This window comes from Mustela nigripes, chromosome 6, assembly GCF_022355385.1.
Source record: "Mustela nigripes isolate SB6536 chromosome 6, MUSNIG.SB6536, whole genome shotgun sequence".
NCBI classification, from domain to species: domain Eukaryota; kingdom Metazoa; phylum Chordata; class Mammalia; order Carnivora; family Mustelidae; genus Mustela; species Mustela nigripes.
In genome coordinates, this window is record NC_081562.1 from 96517625 (window position 1) to 96542499 (window position 24875).

General features: G+C 35.8%; 1 protein-coding gene and 1 pseudogene across 2 annotated transcripts in view; both read right to left on the minus strand.

The window, feature by feature from the left end:
* Nucleotides 1-315: 315 nt before the first annotated feature.
* On the minus strand, nt 316-7369 carry LOC132020386 (ATP synthase subunit d, mitochondrial-like; annotated as a pseudogene).
* A 2869-nt stretch (nt 7370-10238) lies between these two features.
* Nucleotides 10239-24875, minus strand: part of TAFA2 (TAFA chemokine like family member 2) — a 482836-nt gene continuing 468199 nt past the window's right edge. For both annotated transcript variants that reach the window (XM_059403593.1, XM_059403594.1), the window contains exon 5: nt 10239-12399. In XM_059403593.1, coding sequence (XP_059259576.1) covers nt 12388-12399 — 12 coding nt within the window. In that variant the 3' untranslated portion in view covers nt 10239-12387. The remainder of the gene's footprint in view (nt 12400-24875) is intronic.

Sequence of the window (24875 nt, forward strand, 5' to 3'; positions counted from 1 at the left end):
CCTTACCAACTAGGATATCTTATATTTTTTTTTCTTGTCTAATTGCTATGGCTAGGATTTCCAATACTATATTGAATAAAAGTGATGAGGGTGGACATTCTTGTCTTGCACCTGATCTAAGAGGAAAACCTCTCAGGTTTTCACATTGAGTATGATGTTATCTGTGAGTATGTCATATATGGCCTGTATTATGTTGAGGTATGTTCCCTCTAAACCCACTTCATTCAAAGTTTTTATCATGAATGGATGTTGAATTTTTCAGACATTTTTTCTACATCTCTTGAGATAATCATATGATTTTTATCCTTCATTTTGTTAATGTGGTGTATCACATTGATCTACAAATTTTTTTGACCTCATCGTTATTTTTAATGTCCAACTTTTATAATACAAGGGCCAGAACTTTCTCCCCATCTCAAGTTTATAAATTTTCAATTGACTTTGAGGCCAATAGGAATACTTCTTGTCTAATTTGGATTCTGGGAAGACTTCATTCAGGTCCTCAATGGTCACCTGATCAAATGGAATTATGTTCCTCATCCTCTCCAGCTTTTCTTCATATTCCTCAATCCTGGTCTTTGAGAGACAAAAACTCAGCACAACTTTTCACATCTTCTTTTTCTTCAGCATCCACCTAAACAGTACATTTATCCTCTGGCACAGGAAACTTCAGGGCATTAAACTTCTCAAAGTCATCTACCAAGCCATTCTTTACCACATTGACCTTGTAGTGAGCCTGGGTGGTTTCTCAGGGAGAGTATCCAACCTGGAGGTAAGTGTCTCATTCCAGGATTTCGGGGAGTTAGCAATGGCTTCTGGTTTGAGGGTATGATCCCCGCAATAGCTACCCAGTTGGTGGTTCTTAGAACAAGTTTTCACCCAGTGATCTTAGATCCTTTATTGACCCCAGCAGCCCAGAGCCCACTGCCTGATTTGCAAATATTCAACCATTTTTGCACTCCCAGAATAAATCCCACTTGATTGTGGTGAAGTCTTTTTAATGCATTGTCAAATTTGGTTCGCTAATACTTTGTTGAGGACTTTCACATCATGGTCATCAGGGATATTGGACTGTACTTCTTTCTTTTTTTTCTTTCTTTTTTTTTGGTACAGTTTTTTTTTTTTAAGATTTTATTTATTTATTTGACAGAAAGAGATCACAAGTAGGTAGAGAGGCAGGCAGAGAGAGGAGGAAGAAGATTCACTGCTGAGCAGAAAGCCCGATGTGAGGTTCGATCCCAGGACCCTGAGACTATGACCTGAGCCGAAGGCAGAGGCTTCAACCCACTGAGCCACCCAGGCACCCTTTTGGTACAGTTTTTATCTGGTTTTGATATCAGGGTAATTCTGAATGCATAGAATGTGTTTGGAACCTATCCTTCCTCCTTTATGTTTTGGAATAGTTTGAGAAGAATTGGTATTAATGTTTTTTCAAATGTTCAATAGAATTCATGTGTGATGCCATCTTGTCTCAGTCTTTTATTTGTTAAGATCTTGTTGATTATCATTGCATTTTTTGTTAGTAATTAGTCTGTTCAAATTTTCTATTTCTTCTAATTTTAGTTTTGGAAGGTTGCATGTTTCTATCAATTTCTTCTAGGTTCTCGAGTTATTTGCCATACAATTTTTCATAGTAGTCTCATACTTCTTTGTGTCTCTGTGGTATCATCTCTTATTTTCCCTATTTCTTTTTTTAAAATTTATTTTTTATTTATTTTCAGCATAACAGTATTCATTATTTTTGCACCACACCCAGTGCTCCATGCAATCCGTGCCCTCCATAATACCCACCACCTGGTACCCCAACCTCCCACCCCCCCACCACTTCAAACCCCTCAGATTGTTTTTCAGAGTCCATAGTCTCTCATGGTTCATTTCTGATTTTACTTATTTGGTTCCTCTCTCTGTTCTTGATGAGACTGACTGAAGACTGATCATTTTTATCTTTTCATAGAACCAGCTCTTGGTTTCATTGATCTTTTCTCATTTGTTTTTGCCTCTATCTTTATTTTCATTCTGATCTTTATTATTTCCTTCCTTTTACTTCCTTTGAGCCTTGTTTGTTCTTGTTCAAACAAGAAGTTTGAGGTTAAATTGTGTGAGGTTGAATTGTTTATCTGAGATTTTTCTCATTTCTTGAGGTAGGCTATAAATTTCCCTCTTAGAATTGCTTTTGCTGTTTCTCAAAATTTTGTACCATTGTTTCATTTTCATTTGTCTCACATTCTTTTTTTACTTCCTCTATGAGTTTTTCATTGACCCATTGGTTGTTTAGTAGCATATTGTTTAGCCTTTATGTGATAGTGTTTTATCCAGTTTTTTTCCATGTAATTGTTTCATACAATTGCAGTTGGGAAAGACACTTGATATTATTTCAGTCTTCTTAAATATACAGAGATTGGTTTGTGGCCTAAGGTGTACTCTGACCTGGAGAGTGTTCCACATGCACTTGAAAATAATGTGTATGCTGTTGTTGATCAATAGAATGTTCTTTATATATCTTTTACGTATATCTGTTCTAATGTGTCATTCAAAGATTGTTTTCTTATTGATTTTATTGCCTGAATGATGTATCTGTTGCTGTAAGTGGGTTGCGAAGTCCCCTATTATTGTATTATTATCAGTTTTTCCCTTCATGTATGTCAATATTTGCTGTGTGTTTTAAGGTGCTCCTATGTTGGGTACATATTTACAATTGCTACATCCTCCTGCTGTATTGATCCCATTATTATTATATAGTGCCTTTCTTTGTCTCTTGTTACAGTCTTTGTTTTAAAATCCATTTTATCTGATATAAGTATTGCTGCTCTGCCTTTTTTCCTCACTTTCATTTGCATGTATAATCTTCTTCTATCCTTTCACTTTCAGTCTGTTCTTATAGGCAGCATATAGATGTGTCTTGTTTTTTAATCTATTTTGCCACCCTGTGTCTTCATTGGAACATTTAGACCATTTAGATTTTAAGTACTTATTGATATGTATGTATTTATTGCCATTTTATCCATTGTTCCTGGTTGTTTTTGTAGTTCTTTACTCCTTCTCTTGTTCTCTTTCATTGTGATTAACGAGATTCAATAACATGCTTGGCTTTCTTACTCTTAATTTTTTTATGTGTTACAAGTTCCTGGTTTGTGGTTACCATGATATCCCGAGTGTATAGCAATCTGTATTAAGTTAGTAGTCACTTAAGTTCAAACACATTCTAAAACAACTTTATTTTTATCCCCCCCTACATTCTATGTATATGTTGTTGTATTTTACATCTTTTTGTGAGTCCCCTTTCCTTTCATCATTTTCTTCTACTTATGACCTTTTCCACTGATAGAAGTCCCTTTAACAAATTTCTTATAAGGCCAATTTAAGGCTGATAAGATCCTCTAAATTTATTTGTCTGGTAAACTCTTTGTCTCTTCTTCAGTTATGAATGATATCATTGCTGGGTAGAGTCTTCCTGATTTTTTTTTTTTAATTTCAGCATTTTGAATGTATCATGCCACTCTTTTCTGACCTTTAAAGTTCCTGCTGAAAATTCAACTATAATTTTATAGAATTTACCTTATATATAAGTAGTCACTTCTCTCTTTCTACTTATAAATTTCTCTATCTTTAATCCTTGATATTTCAATTATTATATGTTTTGATGTGGACTTCCTTGGGTGTATCTTGATTGTAACTCTGCTTCTTGAACCTGGATGTCTGTTTCCTTCCTCAGGTTAAGGAGGTTTTTTAGCTATATTTCTTCAAATACACATTTTTTGCCCCTTTCTCTCTTTCTTCCCCTTCTGTGGGACCCCTATAATGCAAATGTTTATTTGCTTGACATTGCCTAAGATATCCCTTCACCTATTCTCATTTTTTAAAATTCTATTTTCTTTTTGCTGTTCAGTCTGGATGTTTTTCATTACCCATTCTTGAAGACCACTGATCTTTCCTTTATTCTCTAGTCTACTATCGATTCCTCTAGTGTATTTTTCATTTCAGTTACTGCATTTTTCAACTCTTATTGGTTCTTTATTATATTCTCTATCTCTTTGTTGAAGTTCTCACTGAGTTTATCTACTCTTCTCTCCAGTTTGGTGAGCATCTCTATGACTATGACCATTGTTTTTGTTTTGTTTTGTTTTGTTTTTTTTAAAGATTTTATTTATTCATTAGAGAGAGAGAGAGCCTGAACAAGGTAAGGAGCAGAGAGGGATCAGGCTCTCTGCCGATCAGGGAGACCAATGCAGGGCTTGATCCCAGGACTCTGGGATCATGACCTGAGCCAAAGGCAGATGCCCAACTGATTGAGCCACCCAGGCCCCCCACTATGACCATTACCTTGAATTCTTTATCAGACCTATTGCTTATCTCTGTTTCATTTCCTTGTTTGTTTATTTTTGAGGTTTTGTCTAGTTCTTTCATTTGGAGCATATCCTTCTGACTTTCTTTGCTTGTTTCTATGAATTAGGCAGAAAAGATACTTCTCCTAAACTTGAAGGAATAAGCTTGTTATCATCATCATCCTTTATGTAAACTCTGTATGCCTGGTTGCAGACTCAGGGTCCTGAAGCAGTTTGTGCTGGGACCACACTGGTGGGATGGCTGTAGCTGAAGTGGGTATATGCTGGGAAGTACCAGAGCTCTCCATGCAGAGGGCATCCTGGTGATATGGCTGAAACTGGACTGGGTGCAAGCCAGGTGTATGGGTGGGGACGGGTGCCCTGGCAGAGTAGCTGGAACTGAGATGGGGCATGGGCCAGGGAGTAGCTGGAACTGAGATGGGGCATGGGCCAGGGAGTCCTCAGGTGCTGCACATGGGTGCCCTGGTGGGGTAGCTGGAGCTGAGGCAGGCATGAGCCAGAGATCTTGGAGCACTTTGTGCAGTGGTTGCCCTGGCAAGCTGTTTGGAACCAAAAGGGTGCAGGTCTGGAGTGTTCCAGGATCCTTTGCACCTTTGTCACCTTGGCAAGATATTTGGAGCTTTAGTGAGCACTTCCCATGAGTGTTTGGGTATGCACCACCTTGATGAGAGTGATGGCTGGGGCTTGTGTGGGCTAGGGGCCCAGGGCTCACTGAGGTGGTAGGCCACCTCAGTCACTGGATATTGCTCTTGTCCACACTATCATGGTGGAGTAATAATATCAATTCTTGAGCTCACCAGCCCCTCCAACCTGGAGAGAGTTTCAGTAGATTTCCCCTTCCATTTAGGGACTTTTGGACCTGCATTTTGTATATTATAGTTGCTCTTTTAAAACATGCCTTTTTTCTCTCTGTGCCCGAGGGCCTCCAGGGCTGGTATCTACTAGGGGCCTGGGGCTCACTGAGGCATCAGGACAGTTACAGTGCCTGAACCCTGTCATCAAGGACCCACGCTATCAAGGTGGAGTGGAAATGTAAACCATGGCATTTGCCAGCCCCTCTGACCTGAAGTGAGTTCTAGCAATTACCCTGCCATTGGGCAGGGTTCTGAGGCTTGATCCTTTTTATATTCAAGTTACCCTTTTAAGTCATGGCCCTTTTTGTGAGCCCCAGGGTTAATGAATCTGCTCACATCCATTGGTACTATCCCTCCCCACTTCAGTTTGCAACATTGGGGGTGGGGATTCTCTTTCTTCCCATTTTGTACATGGTCTGTCTTCTGTTGTACAGAAGCTGTTCAGTCAGCTTTCAGCGTTTGCTGTATAAATAGGTGTATATTTGGTGTGTCCATGGAGGAAGTGAGTTCAGGATCTTCCTATGTTACCAATTTGGACCTGAAGTCTCATGTATAACCTTTGACTCTCCCGAAACTTGACTAATAGCTTATTGTTGAACAGCCTTATCAATAACACAAAGAGTCTATAAACACATATTTTATGTTATATATATTATATACTATATTCTTACAATAAAACTAGAGAAAAGTAAATGTTATGAAAAGCATAAGAAAACATATTTGTAGTACTGTATTGTAAAACATCCACGTGTAAATGGACCCCCATAGTTCACACATGTGTTGTTTAAGGGTCAACTGTACTTACATTTTATTCACTGCTTCTAACACAATTCTTGGCACATAAGAGTACAAAAATATTTGTTAATCAATGGATCTCTCCTTATTCCTTAAACTGCTTGCAACTTTCAAATCTAGTTTCTACCCCATCTAGATTTATAAACATCATTCCCTTTTATTTTACTAGCCCTCTGAGTCTTCTTATAGCCCTATCATATACTCCTTCATGGCATATAAGCTAACACTGTACTATTTACTACGACAGAGGTTAAAATCCTGGCTCTGCCACATACTAATACAAGACAGTAGGGAAACTGTTTAACCTCTCCATGCCCCAGTTTTCTTGTTACAGAATGGTAGTAGCAATGATATACATCTCAAATAAAATTAGATTAAGTTATAAAGGTCTTAGAACTTTTGGCACAGAGTAAGGACTCAAGAGATGCTAGCCTTTTAACCTTGCCTATTTTCATCCAATGATCCAACTATTCATTCACCATTTTTTGTCCAGGCTGCATTACACTAATGAAAAAGTCACATATCTCTACAGATTAAATTCCTTATATTATGACTTTACTGCTTTTTGAGCTCTGAGTATCTAAAAACACCAAAATTTGCTTCAAATATTTTCTGTTTGCCTTAATTTTAAACCAAACTCTGTATCTTGTGTACTCAGCAGATAAATCTCCTCTACTTAAAACCTCTGTGTGCTGCTATTCCCTCAGCCCAGAGGCCCCTAGGCATTATTTCCTTTAACCTCTCTTTTAAATTTCTTCCCAGCTTCATCCACTTTTGCTCATTTATCTAATAGCAAAAACATAGGCTGTTCTCACACTAACCCTTCCCTTTGATATTCCCAACCTGTTCCCAGTAAATCCCTTCTTTTATCAATTTCTCCTTCTCTACTTCTTTTGCTCAGCTGTCAACCTTTCTGGTCTCTGTCAAAGAAAATGTATTTTCACTTAGTCTGCCACTGGTTACTCTTTAACCTTCTTTGCAGCCACACAATTTCTGAAAAAAGGTGGTTTAAATGCAGTGCCTCTACATCTTCTCATTCTATTTAGCACAAATACCAGCAGGGCCCCAAAACTTTTTATATCATATATGATATGGTTTTATTATTTTCTATCAACAGTTTTTACACCAATTTCAGGGTGAATAGAACTGACCTCTTTCACAAATAAAGAACCACCATTTAGTAAATACTATGTAGTACCTACTGCACTTTGCATATATTAACTCATTGAACCTTCACAACAATCCTGTGAGACAAAGTGTTTTTACTTTATAAATAAGGATATTATGACTTGGCTAATTTCTCTTATTAATCTATTTATAATCTTGGAATCATTAACTTTCTCTCAGTAGCCCAGGAAGAAGCTGAAACTCACCCATAGGGCTTATCAACCCCTATGATTGCTCTTTGATTTATGGTCTACCACACTAGTGACACTGTTGTGTGGAAGGTCACCAAAGACCTAAGCACCAATTGCTTCTTCACTGTTCACCCCATTAGATTTTCTATGGGATTTGGTTCTGTTTCTCCCTAACACATTATGACTTTCTTTCCGTACCCCTGCTTTCATTTCCTTTTTATTTTCAGTTCTAGGTTCTTAACACACCACTCCCCATCCTCCCTCTCCTTTTGCAGCATAAATAAACACACTCTTTTTTCTCCCATATTTAAAAAAAACACACTTTTTGGATTCTGCCTCCCCTTCATAAACACTACTATACTTTGCCTTTACCCCTTAAAGAGAAGTCTGTTTGCTATTTCCACTTGCAAATCTCTTATTCATTGTCCAACCCGACGAAAGCTCAATTCTACAATAAGCCCTTCATTGAAACTGCTCTTTCCAAAATCAACAATAACCTCTAATTACAAATCCAATAAAACCTGTTCATTTCCTATCTGACACGACCTGAATGTTTCATTGGTACTTTAAACTTAGTAGGCTTGAAAAAATGAACTCATTGTCTCTACCTGCCACTATGCTTGCTCTTCCCCCGGTTTTTCTGTCATAACTGAGCCTCAGTTAGCCCAAATTAGTAAGCCCAGGGCCTTCTGGAGCTCTCTTCCATGCATTCCTCTGATTCATTCAATCATTTCACCCAACTCTTCAGTTCCACCTTGTGCAAAACCCTTCATTAGTGATTCCTAAACCTGAATGCTCATTAGAATCACCTAGGGAGGTTTATTTAAAAAAAACAAAAATAAAAACAAACAAACAAACAAACAAACAAACAAAAACAAAACCCTAGTGGTCTAGGATTAAAGGCTGGGCACATGTAAGAGCATATCAGAGAGTAGGGTCAAGCATGGGTAATTGTTAGGATCCTCAAGTAATTTAAATTGCAACTGGCATTGATATCTATTGTTCACATTCTTCTCAGTGTAATAGTCCAAGATCAGGCCTCATTTCCTCTTCCCCAGGTTATTTTAGTCCTCTGCTACTTCTCTTCAGGTCCCTAATCACATTTTTGCTAAAATCTGTAAAACACAACTATGGACATGCACTGTCCTGTTCACCTAACTTCTAGAATAAAGTTCAAAAATAAAGTTCAGTCACTTTGTGTAACAAGACAAATATTTATGACATAGTGCATCCTATTTAGTAACTTGCAATATATTAAAAACATGAAAAAAATCAGAACAAATATGGAATATTAAGTCTTTTGTGTACCCATTTTCCCATAGGTTAGCACAGTGCCATGCCTAAGTAGAACATTGAAAAAGTACCTCATAAGCTGATTTTTAAAGTATTTTAAAGGTTAAAAGTTTAAACTTCAGCTAACCCCCAAATGTAATCTAGGATATACCTACTAGGAATTTAGTAACTGTCTGCTAAATGCCAGATAATTGTAATGTTTACACTACTTTTCTGTCTCACACAGTGCAAATAAAAACAAGAAGAAATCTGCTATCTTTACTCTTTTTTCAAATTGTTCTATATAAAAAAGAAAAAGAAGAGAAATTCTTACCTTGATAAAAATAGTAATGTGCTACATTCAGTGGGTATGTTCTCTATGTGGGTAGGGGCCCAGTGTGTATGTCTTCTCTGACTTTTCTGTTTCTTCTAGCAGAGTGTCTGCCATCATTCTATTTCTCCCCACTTAAGTAAGTCAAAAGGAGAAAAGGCAGGGTGATGAAAAATACTATTTGATATCTTTGCATAGATGGCTCTTTCAGACGGATATATCATCTATGAATTGAGAGAACAATCAAAACTTCATAAAGATCAAGTCCCATTTAATCATTGTGCTATTAGCTATTTTGTATCATCAAAGGTCACAGCCTAATTGTACAGCACAGGACTTGCTAAGGGAAATAAAGAACAGGATAAACTCCCTTTTTATTTCATCCTTACGTACAGATTCTCAGTTCTCCTCTTACTCATTAAAGTCAAAACGAAGTTTGAAATCACATGTGGTACTGTCAGGCATTAAAACTGGAAGTCTCCATTATGTTATGGAAACAAGAGTGTACAAAAAAAAGAAAAACAAAGTTAAAGGATGTTATTCTGAAAATAGAGAACTTGAAAAATGTTATTACAAATCCGTCAGTCATAAACCATATTCTTATACTGTAATACACACCACTGTAAAGTTTTATTAAGTTAATTGAAAAGGATAAGATCTCTCTCTCTCTCTCTCTCACACACACACACACACACACTGCTTGTGAAACCGGTAAAGTCTAAGTATGATCTGTATTTGAGTTAATAGTATTGTACCAATGTCAGTTTCTTGGTTTTATAAGATTTTGGCATTGGAGGACAGTGGGGGAAATTTTCCACTTTTTTTTTGTAACAGATTGTGAATTTTAACCTATTTTTTCAGAATTATTTTTTTTTAATTTGAAAGCTGAGTTATAGCCATATCTAATATTTTCATTAACATTTCCATATATAATAAACTTTAAAGCATAAGCAATTTAACAATTTAAGCAATTTAACAATTTGTATAATAAAAAAAAATTTGCATATTGCTAGTAAACATATATCAGTTGTGCTCATAGTCAAGATACGGACAAATAATAGCACAAGTGTAAATATATCTCTTTCAATTGTTTCCTAGCAAAGAAACAGACCAAGTATTAGAACCTTGTGTAAATGGCAAGAGTTGTCATGCATTTTTATTAAAAGTTAAACTGAAGAATTTATGTCAGCTCCATGAATTCAGAGGTTTTTCTGGATAGTAACTGAAGTACTTTTGAAATAAAACACTAGAAAACAGATTCTCCAAATGTAACTCATGAAGAGAGTCCATTTTATATCCCAATTTTATTTATCTTTTCTTAATAGTCACAACATTAATCTACTGGGGATAATCTAGTTAGTATATTTGAAATTCCATTTATTTTTTTCTATTGATATGCATGTGTTACACTTGTATATAATACAGAATTTCCAGTGTTGTTTTAAAGGACTCAGTTAAAAAAAAATGAGAAGCATGATGTACAATTTCAAACAAACCGAGGACAAATTCATAATTTCCAAAATAATACAGGTTTCTACTTTGCTCCAAAGAAATTAATGCTGTTACAATTGATGCAAAAATTCCAGCACAATTGTTATTTTTTTCTTTCTGAATTCATACAGTCTTGAACTATTGCAAAATCCACTCAGAGTCATCTAATTAATTTTATGTATAACCAACATAGAGGGAGGAAGTCATTTCATCCTATGGACTTGTGGGGCAATACACTTTGGTTCACTCTCCAAAGTATACTTTACAAATATGACTTTTGACATATTTTACATTTTCCGTTTTTCTGCCCAGAAGACATTCTGGGTAATGTACTGGTCTTTGAAATTCGTTGCCAACTAACAGACCAAAACTCTCCAAGGTATGTCAGCCTCCATCATGGAAACCAGCATAGACTTAATTGACCATGTCAGAGAGTTTTAAAATTATGAAAGATGGTCACATTTTTTCTAACATAATGGAACTTCTAATAGGACAATTTCTGAAGTATCTTCCTATTAGGTTAAGGTGAGTAAACAAAGAAGTCTCTCTGGTTACAACCCTTCAACTATACATTTACACAATATTATTACAGAATGGTTATGCATTTTCAATTCTTCTCTACCTTCACAAAACAAATGAAATAAAATAAATGTAGTATAAAATTATACATTCTCTAATAACTTAGAAAAAAAGTACATACATGTTTAAGGCTTTTAAATATTTGTAAGACTTTCCTGTAGAACTGAAAAACAAAAAATGTTAAAATGACTACAAAACTGTGGACAGACACTGACCTAAGAAATTGTTTGAATGGGACAACTATAAGCAAATATTTATAAATTCAAGACCAAGGAAAATGAACAATTCTATTAACAGACTGAACAAACAAATATATAAGCATTCAAACAGTCATTGGGAGCGAGCAAGGGACAGTTTATTAAAATGATAGGACAGTTAAAAAAAATTTACTAGAAGAAATCTTAAGTGAATAACTCTCAAGCTAAGAAATCAGAAATCCGCATGCATCCCTGGCGATTTTTTGAAACTGAAGGCTACCTACATACTCGACTGCTTACTGCTGATTTCTGTGAAGGGAAAAAGTAAATATAAACAAAAGAAAAAGCCCACTTAAAAAACAAAACAAAACAACCAAGAGGGAGAGTACTCTAGAAGTACAAAATAGCATATAATGAAAATGGAAATTCAGTTCTAACTACTACCTATGTAACTGACAGAGAGCTGCAGTAGTATGTTAGCCTTGGGGAAACATGTCAGCTTGTCTATACATTCTTATATGATTGATGTATTCAGATAACTATTACTTGCCAACAATAATTATTATCAATGGATATATATTTCCATTCCTTTAACAAAAGCAACTTTAAGATGTTAAAACATGTAGGCTTTCAGAGCTCCAAGGTTAGGTTACAAATAAAACCATCTCAGTCTACACCATGCCAGAGGAGAAGTTCACAAAGAAAATGTCAGTAAAGACGGGTGCAGTCCCACCAGCCAATGAACACAGGACCAGACCCAGGAACACATCCATGGCTGCAGGCCGGTGCACTTTGCAGACTTTCAGAAGCAAGAAAAACAGTCACACTTGAGGCCAAGAACCATAAAGGTGAGTGTCTCTGACATCACCTGGAAACACCAGCTCTTCAGATGGCAAATTCAAATTCTCTTAGCAAGTGCAATTTTACAAGTTGAACACAGTTCAAATCTGACAAAATCTTCATGACATAGAAGTTCGTGTCTGACTTTTCAAAAGTCTCGGTTTCAAGAAGAGGCTGATTACGAGCCATAAAATCCCTTTGAAATGAGACTCTGCAGTGCCTCTTGTGAGCGATATAAAAATCTCCCTTCAAGATCACCTCAGGAATTAAGTTTCTGTGCATATGTTCAATGTAATCAGGCTTGAGGATCACTTGATTTATCCTTTGTTAATGGGTTACCTACAAAGGAAGAAGAAAATATAATCATTTTATAAGAAGGCTATGATCTTAAAACTGCAAACACAATTTAGTATTAGAAATTAATAACTCAAAATGGTAGTATTTGCTGTATCAAATAAATTGTTGAATTTTAAAGAACTAGCATATTCAGATGTTGCCACCTTATAAAAAATATACAAGTTTTTTTTTTTTTCTTAATCCTTTCACAGTATTTCTAGTGCCACTTGCACAACTATCCAAATGACTGCAGCTGTGACCAGGAAGATCTTAACTGGTGATGCTACATGTCTCAAATTCAAAGAATGATTCTGGAATCTTTGTTCTTTGTAAAGTCTTGGAGGATAGAATCCAGAGATCATAAACACTCTATGCCAGGCCTCAGTAAAGAAAGACCTTAGTTCATAGGAATAAAATCAGACCACATCTTCAAGAAAGTCCTTGGGCATTGGCTCTATAAAATCCATTCTTGAAATAGTTTAAAACTTGAGGGCTTATTTGACTCCATCAGATTTCAGAAAAAATAACTATGAGGAGAAATAAATATCTGGGGAAAAAAACAGTGATTGTAAACTATTTCACTAAGTTTTAAAAGTGTCCAGAAATTATCAAAATTGATTAGTATTATTGATGCTATAATAAATATTACTAAGGGAGATTCACACTGGCTTCTCACACCTATTTAGGTCCAAAGACTCTGTATGGGAAAAAGAAGTAAACATCTGGAATACCTGATACCTATGTAGATCAATCTGTATGCATACATGTAGATGATACATGGATAGATGATACATGGATTTCTGCTGTGTCAGTGAATTCCTAGGTATACTCTAATACCAAGGTACTTACAGTTGCATAACTTCTTTTTAAGCAATGGTTATAATAAAAGGTGAATTCTTGAAAGTTACTGTGGATACTTTGGTTTTATTCCATCAAATTATATAATTATTCATCCTTTCATAATATATTTAAGGAAAGGTTTTGTTTGTTTTGTTGTTTTTTGATCAACTATAAGAAAGAGAAACATTAAGTAAAATAATCTAACTCTGGCTCTACCACACCCAGTCTCAAAGGAAGCTATAAATTCAAAAACAATTATTTTCTGTGCGGAAGCAGCCATCTTATTTATGTCTCTTTGGTCAGCTATCCTGCCCAAGGAAGGATCCTCTGCTTGCATATTTAAAGCTTCTTACTCCCATCCACAGAGGAACTATGGGAGGTATGGAACTGAGGATGGAAGGACCAAACACAGAAGGGGCCTGCTCACCTCCAGAGATGCTGGGAGCAGGGGCTATCTTAGGTAGGGCAGCAATCTCACTTTCCATTTGTCATTTTATAGTTCTGTGAATGGCTCCCAGTCTGAGTGTGAATGTTAAGAGCACCGTGGAAAGTAAATATGAATTTTTATACAGACATTATGTCAGAGGTTGTCAGATAGCTGATCATTATGAAAAATACAAACTCTTTAGGATAAACTTTCTTGATAAATACTGATTTAACACAACTTTGATGGCCATTGCCTGAGAAGATCCACTTGTCTTTCCTGGAGATTCTTCTCTTGGTAGGAAGACTCAAAAAGCATGGTAAGAGACTGTATTTCCAAAACTAGTGCAAAGAAAAGAGACGAATTGAGAGACTAAGAGAGAACAAATGGGTTAGCCTCTGCAGGGACTCAGCACAGGCAGCTGGAAGGACATGGTGCCATGACCCCATGGGAGCACGTGGCCTGTCCTCCTGTGTCATTTCAAACCCTAGTTCTAAGAAATCTCTTCGTGGGTATGGTAGATGCATTCTTCTATCTTCATTCCAAGCTAAGTATTTCATCCTGCTAGTTTATATAAAGCTGGGGAGTGAGTCTCTCAACTATATATTAAAGCTTTGTTTTTCACATAATTTTAAAAATAGACACATTTATAGTACAATACCAAAGGTTTATGTACTGGAACAAATTTTCCTCCATCTCAGAAAACATACACATATACACATAAACACATATATACAATGCATATCCTAAGAATATCATAAATATACATTTTTATTCTGTTTGTAGCAGCTAAAATAATTTCTGAAAAATTAAAATTTAAACATGACTAAAAGAATTGTCTAACATAGATCAATACATGATTGAAATGACTTTTTTCCTGCAGTTTTACAAACTAGTCCTAGTTTATTAACCTTAAAAATATCCTCGCACCTTTAATGAGATAAAGACAGGGTTTAACTGGGCTATTTGTTTTCAATTTCATTTTTGTATGTTACTCTGATCAAGTAATTGTGGTGTGACATGTGGAGTTCTAGGCTAAGGTCAGAATGTAGTACTCGTAGGCACAGTGGAGACATCATACCACCTCTCAGACCCTCAGTGTCCCTGTATGTAGAAAGGGGATAATCCTGTTAGCCTCACGGAGTTGCTGTGAGGATATGATGATGTTTACGAAAACACCAACTCTGAGGTAGTATAATAAAAGTTTTGTGTTTTTTTCTAATGCACAAATCTTTAACAAGAGAGTCACTAAGGTACAATGAGAAGATCACACTAGCAGACATTTAGTCAAATTAGAGAAACTCTCAAGGAAAAGGCTAAGTAATCACTTGTCCTTTCCAATGTAATACAAAATATGGGCACCTGTGAGCACAACTCCGCCCCCTCTTTGACAACCTCCATATTTGTACCAAGTGAAATGGCAAAACCAAAGATTGAAAAACAAAGGATGATTCTGAATATATGTATATTATCACCAATTTTAATCACCTAATACACAAGAAATAGTAATATTTAAAGTGAAATTGTCTAAAATACAACAAAAAAACAACCCTTTTATGATTTATATACTTTAGCAAAAAAGTCCAAGTTACTCAAATTAAAATTCTGGCATGCTTGTTGGAAAACAAGTGCCATTTGACTCTTTCCTGATATGTAAGGGTTGTTGAAGCAATATTAATGCAATCTAACATTTAAAAATATTGCTCTTGTTTTTTAAATTATTATTATTTTTAATTAACATATAATGTATTATTTGCCCCAGGGGTACAGGTCTGTGAATCATCAGGCTTAACGGATTTCACAGCACTCAAAATAGCACATCCCTCCCCCATGTCCATAACCCAGCCACCCTATCCCTATCCCCCACCCACCCAGCAACCCTCAGTTTGTTTCCCGAGATTAAGAGTCCCTTATGGATTGTCTCCCTCTTGATCCCATCTTGTTTCATTTTTTTCTCTCCCTATTCTCCATGACCCCACACTGCTTCTCAAATTCCTCATATCAGAGAGATCAATGATAATTGTCTTTCTCTGATTGACTTATTACGCTTAGCATAATACATTCCATTTCCATACACGTCATTGCAAATGGCAAGTTTTTGTATCTTTTGATGGCTGCATAGTATTCCATTATATATGTATACCTTATCTTCTTTATCCATTCATCTGTTGATGGACATCTAGGCTCTTTCCATAGTTTGGCTAATATGGACATTGCTTCTATAAACATTCAGGTGCACAAACCCCTTCAGATCAGTACATGTATCTTTAGGGTAAATACCTAGTAGTGTTACTGCAAGGACATAGGATAGCTCTATTTAAAACTTTTTAAGGAACCTCCATACTGTTTTCCAGAGTGGCTGCACTAACTTGCTTTCCCACCAACAGTGTAGGAGGTTTCCCCTTTCTCCGCATCCTCGCCAACATCTGTCGTTTTCTGACTTGTTAATTTTAACCTTTCTGACTGGTGTGAGGTGGTATCTCAGTGTGGTTTTGATCTGTATTTCCCTGATGCCAAGTGATGCGGAGCACTTTTTCATGTGTTTGTTGGCCACCTGGATGTCTTCTTTGCAGAAATGTCTGTTCATGTCTTCTGCGCATTTCCTGATTGGATTATTTGTTCCTTGGGTGTTGAGTTTGATAAGTTCTTTAAAGATTTTGGATACTAGCCCTTTTTCTGATATGTCGTTTGCAAATATCTTCTCCCATTCTGTGGGTTGTCTTTTGGTTTTGTTGACTTTTTCCTTTGCTGTGCAAAAGTTTTTGAACTTGATGAAGTCCCAATAGTTTATTTTTGCCTTTGCTTCCCTTGCCTTTGGTATTGTTTCTATGAAGAAGTTGCTGTGGCTGAAGTGGAAGAGGTTGCTGCCTGAGTTCTCCTCAAGAATTTTGATGGATTCCTTTCTCACACTGAGGTCCTTCATCCATTTTGAGTCTACTTTTGTGTGTGGTATAAGGAAATGGTCCAGTTTCATTCCTATGTATGTGCTCATCCAATTTTCCCAACACCATTTGTTGAAGAGACTGTCTTCTTTCCATTGGACATTCTTTCCTGCTTTGTCAAAGATTAGTTGACCATAGAGATGAGGATCCATTTATGGGCTCTCTATTCTGTTTCATTGATCTATATGTCTGTTTTTGTGCCAGTACCATACTGTCCTGATGAATACAGCTTTGTAATAGAGCATGAAGTCTGGAATTATGATTCCACCAACTTTTTTGTTTGTTTGTTTTTCACATTCCTCTGGCTATATGGGGTCTTTTCTGGTTCCATATAAGTTTTGGGATTATTTGTTCCATTTCTTTGAAAAAAATTGATGGTATTTTCATAGGGACTGGATTAAATGTACAGATTGCTCTAGGTAGCATAGACATTTTCACAATATTTGTTCTTCCAATCCGTGAACATGGAATGTTTTTCCATTTCTTTATGTCTTCCTCAATTTCTTTCATGAGTACTTTATAGTTTTCTGAGTATAGATTCTTTGCCTCTTTGGTTAGATTTATTCCTAGGTATTTATGGGTTTTGGGTGCAGTTGTAAATGGGATCGACTTTTTAATTTCTCTTTCCTCTGTCTTGCTGTTGGTGTATAGAAATGCAACTGATTTCTGTGCATTGATTTTATATCCTGCCACTTTACTGAATTCCTATATGAGTTCTAGCAGTTTTGGAGTGGAGTATTTTGGGTTTTCCGCATACAGTATCCTATCATTTGCAAAGAGTGAGAGTTTGACTTCTTTGACAATTTGGATGCCTTTATTTATTTTTGTTGTCTGATTGCTGAGGGTAGGACTTCTAGTACTATGTTGAATAGCAGTGATGATAGTGGGCATCCCTGCCTTGTTCCTGACCTTAGCTCTCAGTTATTCCCCATTGAGAATTATATTTACTGTGGGTTTTTCATAGATGGCTTTGATGATATTGAGATATGGTCCCTCTATCCCTACACTGTGAAGAGTTTTGATCAAGAAAGGATGCTGTACTTTGTCAAATGCTTTCTCTGCATCTATTGATAGTATCAAATGGTTCTTGTTCTTTCTTTTATTAATGTGTCACATTTATTGATTTGCAGACGTTAAACCAACCTGGCAGCTGAGGAATAAATCCCACGTGGTAATGGTTAATAATCCTTTCAATGTACTGTTGGGTCCTACTGGCTAATATTTTGGTGAGAGTTTTTGCATCCATGTTCATCAAGGATATTAGTCTGTAATTCTCCTTTTTTAAAGATTTTATTTACTTATTTGACAGAGAGAGATCACAAGTAGGCAGAGAGAGAGGAGGAGAAGGAATCAGGCTCCCAGCCAAGCAAAGAGCCTGATGGGGGACTCAGTCCCAGGACCCTGAGATCAGGGTCACTGAGACTTGTAAATTTTACACTTAGATGATGGTGTATGGACCTATTATAGGATCCTGATGAGATTTCTCAAAAATTTGTGCTAGGATCATGTTCTAATTAGGGAAAACAAAACCAGGTAATGACATATATAACATTAGTTAAATATGAAATTAAGTCAGCTGTTTTGTACTGTTTTTATTGTATATTTTGAACATTATGCAGTGTCCTCTGTCCATCTTCTAGTGAAGCTAAATTGGGCTACAATGGAAATTAAAGAATCTATCCTGTCCCAAGTGTAAAACATGATTTTGTAAAGTTCTTAAAATATTCCGTTTTCCCTGCTCAAGGCCTGCCACCTGAGGTATCAGTAGGAGGCAACATGCTATGATGAGAGGCATGAACGTGCAGCCCAGGTTCAGAACTCTTCCTTAGCAATTTCTCATACTGCGGGGCTGAATAAGTTATTTGAACTCCTTGAGCCTAGTCTTCCTTGATAAAATACAAGAATGATATTACCAGACCCCATGCATTTGCTGTTGTGGTTAAATCAGATAATCCTTCCAAAGTGTCCAGGTAAATGCTTCTTAAATAACTGGTGATAGTGGTGGTAATTCCCAAACCCTCCATGAAAGGTGATACATAGAATGATTATGGGAGGGGGACATTACTGCTGCTTGCAGTGTAAGTATTGATTTTAAGTTAATTTTTGAATTATCAGTCTAATAGAAACTTATACATCAGTCTTATAGAAACTGATGTGCAGTTATTCATTTTGTATTCTTACTAGTCATAAAAGTCATATTAAGAGGGAAGTATCACTGTTTGGGCCTACTTTGGGAGTGAGACTCTTTTCAGATGAGTTGATATGTAGTAGTGGTTAAAAGGAATGTACCTGAAGCCATTTGCTCAGTTCTGCTGATAACTCTGTATGTGACCTTGAGTAAAACAGGGATAGTATTAGTACCTACATCATAGAGTTGTATGAACTGAGGAGCAAATAAGCAAATAGGTCAGGTGCTTAGAACAGTGCCAGGCACATAATAAACACTAAGTATGGTAATTATTATTACATATTATGTATACACACACATACATTTCTAGCCCTCTGAATGCACTGAATTCCTAGTTTTTGCCCCTGATATTTCTGATCATACATTACTAGTGTTTATAGACACATAATCCATTCTTTTTCATTCTTACTTTGTCTTTTTAATGGGCCAGCTGCTATCAGACTTTGCATACAGAACAAATATTTACAAAAATAACACTATAGCCATCTAGACTTAAAAAATAAATGTGGTATAATTATGCCAAAACAAAACACAGATTCATAAATTTCCTTATTTGTTATTGATGATTCTGCTGATATTGTTCTATATTGAGTTCTATCCCATATTCCAGATTTTTTAAAATCCCAGTTGTTCAGTTTGCCAGTCTACATAAATTTGTGAAATCATTGCCATTTCCACAGCATCAATGTGAATCTTATCACTTTAGCTTAATTCAGAAAAATAATCTTTTCCTCCAATGTGGCTATTAAAATCTTGTTATAAGAAACTATTGAGCAATATTTACATTCCTGTAAATATATAATGGGTCCTATACACACAATAATAGAACAGACAATGCATTATGAACATTACAAGTGAATTTCATGAAAACATGTTGAATTTATAGTAAATACCCATGTTATTGGAGAAACATTTATTTTTGGACTGATGACCAATATTTAAACAGTTGGAAGGCAAGGAATAAATATGTGGCAGTATTTCCAAAAGGAGGTGGTAGGTTTAAATGCAGTGCCTGTCCAGTCTTTATAATACAGCTGTTTCATGACATCACAACAGGCAACAATCAAACTAACATTCTGATAAGTAAATTTAACTTATCTGATAAAAGTAAAAGGAAAGATAGAAAACCTTTATAATCCTAAAATCTGATTTGAATGAACTTTCCCTTGCTTGGAATAGATCGGCTTCTTTGCCAAGTTGTATTTTTTTAATGTAGTTCTTACAAGTACATGAATTAAGCTCTTGCTTAGTGTTGGTGTACTGAATGTGCAATTAAAACATCATTACTCGGCAGTAGCAGGTTTTCTCATTTAAACTAGAGAAAAGCAGCCATTGAGCTGGTCATAAATGTATGTGAATGTAATTGTCCTATCTTAAAGCACCTTATATAATGAGGTATTACAAAATGAAAGAAAGACTCCTGTTGGTCTAAAATAATCCTTCAAGATTAAGCTGACCAGACAGCATGAGGCACTGTAAGGCAATGATGTAAGAATCATTTTCATAAATCTACTCACCTATATACAAAATAAACTAAGACTGTATTTTGCTTTCTTAGCAACGTGATTCCTATAGCCATAAAAACTGTTGGATTTTCATGCCACAGTTTCAGGAATAGGAGTGGCCTTATTCTGATAAGAGTTTATACTAGTGTTGCTTCCTGCTAGTCTAAGCACATTGAACAAGTCAGTTAAAAATCTCTGAATCTCCAGGGTTCCTGTCTACTGAGGGAGCTTCTCAGTGAGCTTCTTAATCCTTTCTATCCCCAGACTACTCTGACTTTTCTTAAGAAGCATTATTTCCAAATGAGATAAAACTTTATTCAGATTACCCAAGTTCAATGATGGTATAATCACTGTGTAGACTCCATTTTTCTAAGAAGCCTACTCATTATATTAGAATGCATAACTAGTAAGCTTTTACCACAAATACAACATCTGTCGATGGCTCTCAGCTTCCTATGCTGTATAAATGAAGATCTTGACTGGAAATGAATCTTTTGAACAGATGGACCTACGCTATTTCTCAGAACTCTGAAAGCTGTACAGTGCACCTGCCATGAACTCTTCTATGTGACTCATGACAGCCGATGACTGTTTGTGTTGCCATTTGTGCACATTCTTCGACTCCCAAGCAGATCAACGGATTCTGTCCAGATGACATTCACTGCTAGCACCAAAATAAATAAATAAATAAATAAATCCCCCCAGTTTTCTCTGGGCAGTTAATAAATCCCTTTGGGATATTAAGGAAATTTAAAACATTCCTTTTCCCATCCCTGTTCACAGCTTGTGTTTATTCCAGGTGGAAAATGACCCCCCAAATTAAGATCATTCTGAAAGACAAGGACATTGGGATCCAGGTATGTTTCACTTAAAAACATTGGAGAGTCCTTAAAAGAGGGAAACAATTATTTTGAATACTTGGAAGAAATCTGAGTAGAGTTAAAAATATTATTTCATATACCAGCATAGTTCAGACTTTTAAAGACGATTGGGATTTTGAACTCAATTGGAAATTACTTCACCTGCCATATTTGATATTAAGTTCATTTTTTTAGACTCCACTCTAATTTATAAAGACCTAATTTGAATTGATAGTTTTAATCCACTTTCTGACTTAAAGCCTTACTTGAGAAGTTTAAATCTATCTGCTAAAGTATTACATTTCTCAAGAACTTCAACTTCACTGTGTATGAGGGCTAGCAGAATTAAGCAGTATGAACTGTGCTCAAAATTTAGGATAAGTGGGGTTGGGGAGAAGGGCTGAAACATGGAAGAAACTCTTCTGAGTGTCCTAGAGATTACTAAGAGCAGCATTTTTTCTGAACTTCCGGCTACTGTGAGTTACAAATGCAAATCATTCTTAGTCACAATCTTTCCTTGAGCTACCTGTCTGAATAAAGAATATGTTGCTATCACTTGGAGAAGAATTTGTTAGAACTTGTACCAAGATAGTACCAAGGCTGAAGTAGCACATGCACCCTCATCCCTATCCTTTTCCATAATATTACATTTAGAGATGTTCCTACCATGTGTGGTAGATCTTTGGGAAAAAAAAAAAATTCACCTTCTGTAAGTTGAAAAACTAGAATGTATTTTCTGAAAAACAGGGTTGCTGGGGGGAGGGGGTTTGGGAGAAGGGGGTGGTATTATGGACATTGGGGAGGGTATGTGTTTTGGTGAGTGCTGTGAAGTGTGTAAACCTGGTGATTCACAGACCTGTACCCCTGGGGATAAAAATATATGTTTATAAAAAATAAAAAATCATATTAAATAAATAAATAAATAAATAATGGAATAAAAAAAAACAGTATAATATAGTCTGTGATGTTTAATATACTGGGTGCTTTGTTTTTTCCCTTCTACTTCTAAGTTATATTCTTCCCTGGTTCTTGTCTTGTTTTTTGGTTTTAGAATACTTGTTCTTGCTTTTGGTTTTAGAATACTTGTCACAGTTCTATAGTTTCAAATTCAAAATTGATCAAAATGTGAATCTTCAGCAATTTCTCATTGTTTAGATGCTAGTTTGACATAGCTGATTCAATTATAGGGCAATGTAAATACATAAAGATTGGACCATAGGTAAGAATACAATCTTCACTTGGTTTACAGAGATTCAGTGAAAACCTGATGGCTCAGTACTTTACACGCTAATTTCCACATTAAAGGCTGGTTGAACACAGAGGTCTACTAATAGACCCAATGTTTTGTATTATCCGTTTCTTAGTCTTGGAAAAACAATGTCAACTGCAGGGCTATTGTAGGTAACAATATTAGGGTCGCCTCTTTGTGGCAGTTTTAATTTGTGGATCTAATTAGTTCAAAGAGTGATGCTTCCTATAAAAGACAATTCAATGCCTTTCCTTACTAACAACTGAGACAGTTCTTTGTCTTCTGATCCCTAAAGCTGTACCAAGTTCATCTTTCCCCCTGAAATCAGGAGCACCTAGAATGCTAATGGTAACTATAAGAAAGAGTAGGTTACAGTTGGTCCTATAACACAGTGTACACACCTGCTGCTCTGTGAGAAATAAACCAAGATGAGAGCTCATTTCAGGAGATGTTTTGAATCTTTACTCCTCAATGAAACTGCTGTCCCTTCCTTAGAATCCGACCAACACTAGGATTCGCCACACTAGTGCTCCAGTGTGGAGCCAGAATTTTTTTGAGTGGAAAAATCAAAAATTGTCATCAGGCACAGCAGAAACCTTCTCTTTCTACTTCTCCATTTGAACTTGAAGAGTTTTACACATTTGCCTAAGGAATAAACACATGTCAGGTACTCCACTGTTCAACAGATGATTACAAGAAGCAAACCTGGGAGAAAGGGAACATTTCAACAAATATAAAGGGACAGAGAGACAATAATTTCCTTTACATCCATAAAAGTTCACAATGGAGATAGGTTTGCATATCTCCTAGATGATTATAAACTCTTAGAACTTTTTTTAATTTCAGAAAACACATATTCATAAATGGGGCCTAAAATAAAAAGCTATTAAACTAATTGATACAAAAATCCTAAGAGTTTCTTGTTAACATTTTGGGAAGCATTCTGCACAAACTTAGTAAAAACGTTTTAAAATCCATACACAATCCTTTTGACATAGACAGTTAGAAGAATTATACAACCAGTATTATATAGTAATATTCAATTATAATTCAAATATTTAATTTTTGCTACCTTAACCATTCATAGGCTTTCCCAAATATGCATGTCTATAGTAACTCGTGATTTTTCTACAGCATGAACCTGAGTCATCCACAATTTAATGCTGGTAAATAGGACCAAGTCATTTAAACAATGTACAGGTCTAGCCACCCATAGGCATTCACAAGTCAGCTTTGTTATTATCTGCTCATCCTCATTAACAATCTCATCCTCATGTGATCCTCATTAACAATCTGAATGGGGTCCATGACATTTTTCAGTTGTAATTTATAACATTTTCTAGATAGAGACTTTCAAAGCTTTTCTTTATTATCTCTTTCCCAAAATACTCCAGGAATATAAAACATGTACTATTTGAATTTCAAATATTTGAATAATTTACTATTTGAGAGCTTAACATGAATAACAATAATAAATGATAAAATCATATAAAGGAGTGGCTAGTAATTTCTAATAGAAGGTTTTGGTAATATGAATCAAAGTAAAATATCTCTTACATAAATTTAAGAGCTGAGGGCAGTTAAGGCCAATAGCAGAAAAAGAAATTAATCATGTTCTAATATAAAAAAGTATTTCCCAATTTAGAAAAAAAAAATGGAGTCTTTGAGGAATAAGAACAACCCTTTTCCCCATCATGCTTAGATCTCTCCCTACCTCACTGGAAAATGTAAGACTAAAACAGGGCCTGAGAAAGAATGAAGCTTTTGAGTTCTGGTCACCATGATCACTTGATTTTATCTACATAGGTCGGAGCCAGTGCAGTCATAAAGTAGGTCAGTGTCATGACTTACCAAAGATATATGTGACAAAGAATGAAGCTGGAGTTCATATCAACCCACCTACCTTCCTCTTTCCCTTCAGAGAGACACAGGCTCTGCTCTAGTCATATTAATACTCACAGGACTTGATGTGCCCATTCCTATCTCCTTATCTTTATATATCTTTTATCTTATCTTTGCCTGAAATGCTCTTCTTTCAAGTCTCAGAAGAAATGTTACCACTTCATAATTCATAAACCTTTGTGATTCATCCAGTCAGCACTCTGTCTATACATCTAAGACCTATCTCATCATATTTTGATTATTAATCTCTTTGTTTCTCACACTAAACTATGATGTATTAGAAAAAAGATATTAGCATGCATTTTGCTCATCTGTGCTAAGAGGCATTCCAGGCACACAAAGGATGCCTAATATTTATTAAATTGCGAAAATGAAATGATGGATGGGTGGGTGGATAGATAAATGGACAATGAAGTTATGAATATAAGAGGAAAGTGATACATAATTGTACAAGAACGAAACATAGAACTACCATTTGGATTCTCTGTGAATAACTAAGGGAACAATTAAGTGACCCAAAGGTCAGTTCCTCCATCTTAAATTTTTTTAGGATTATTCCCATGATCCTC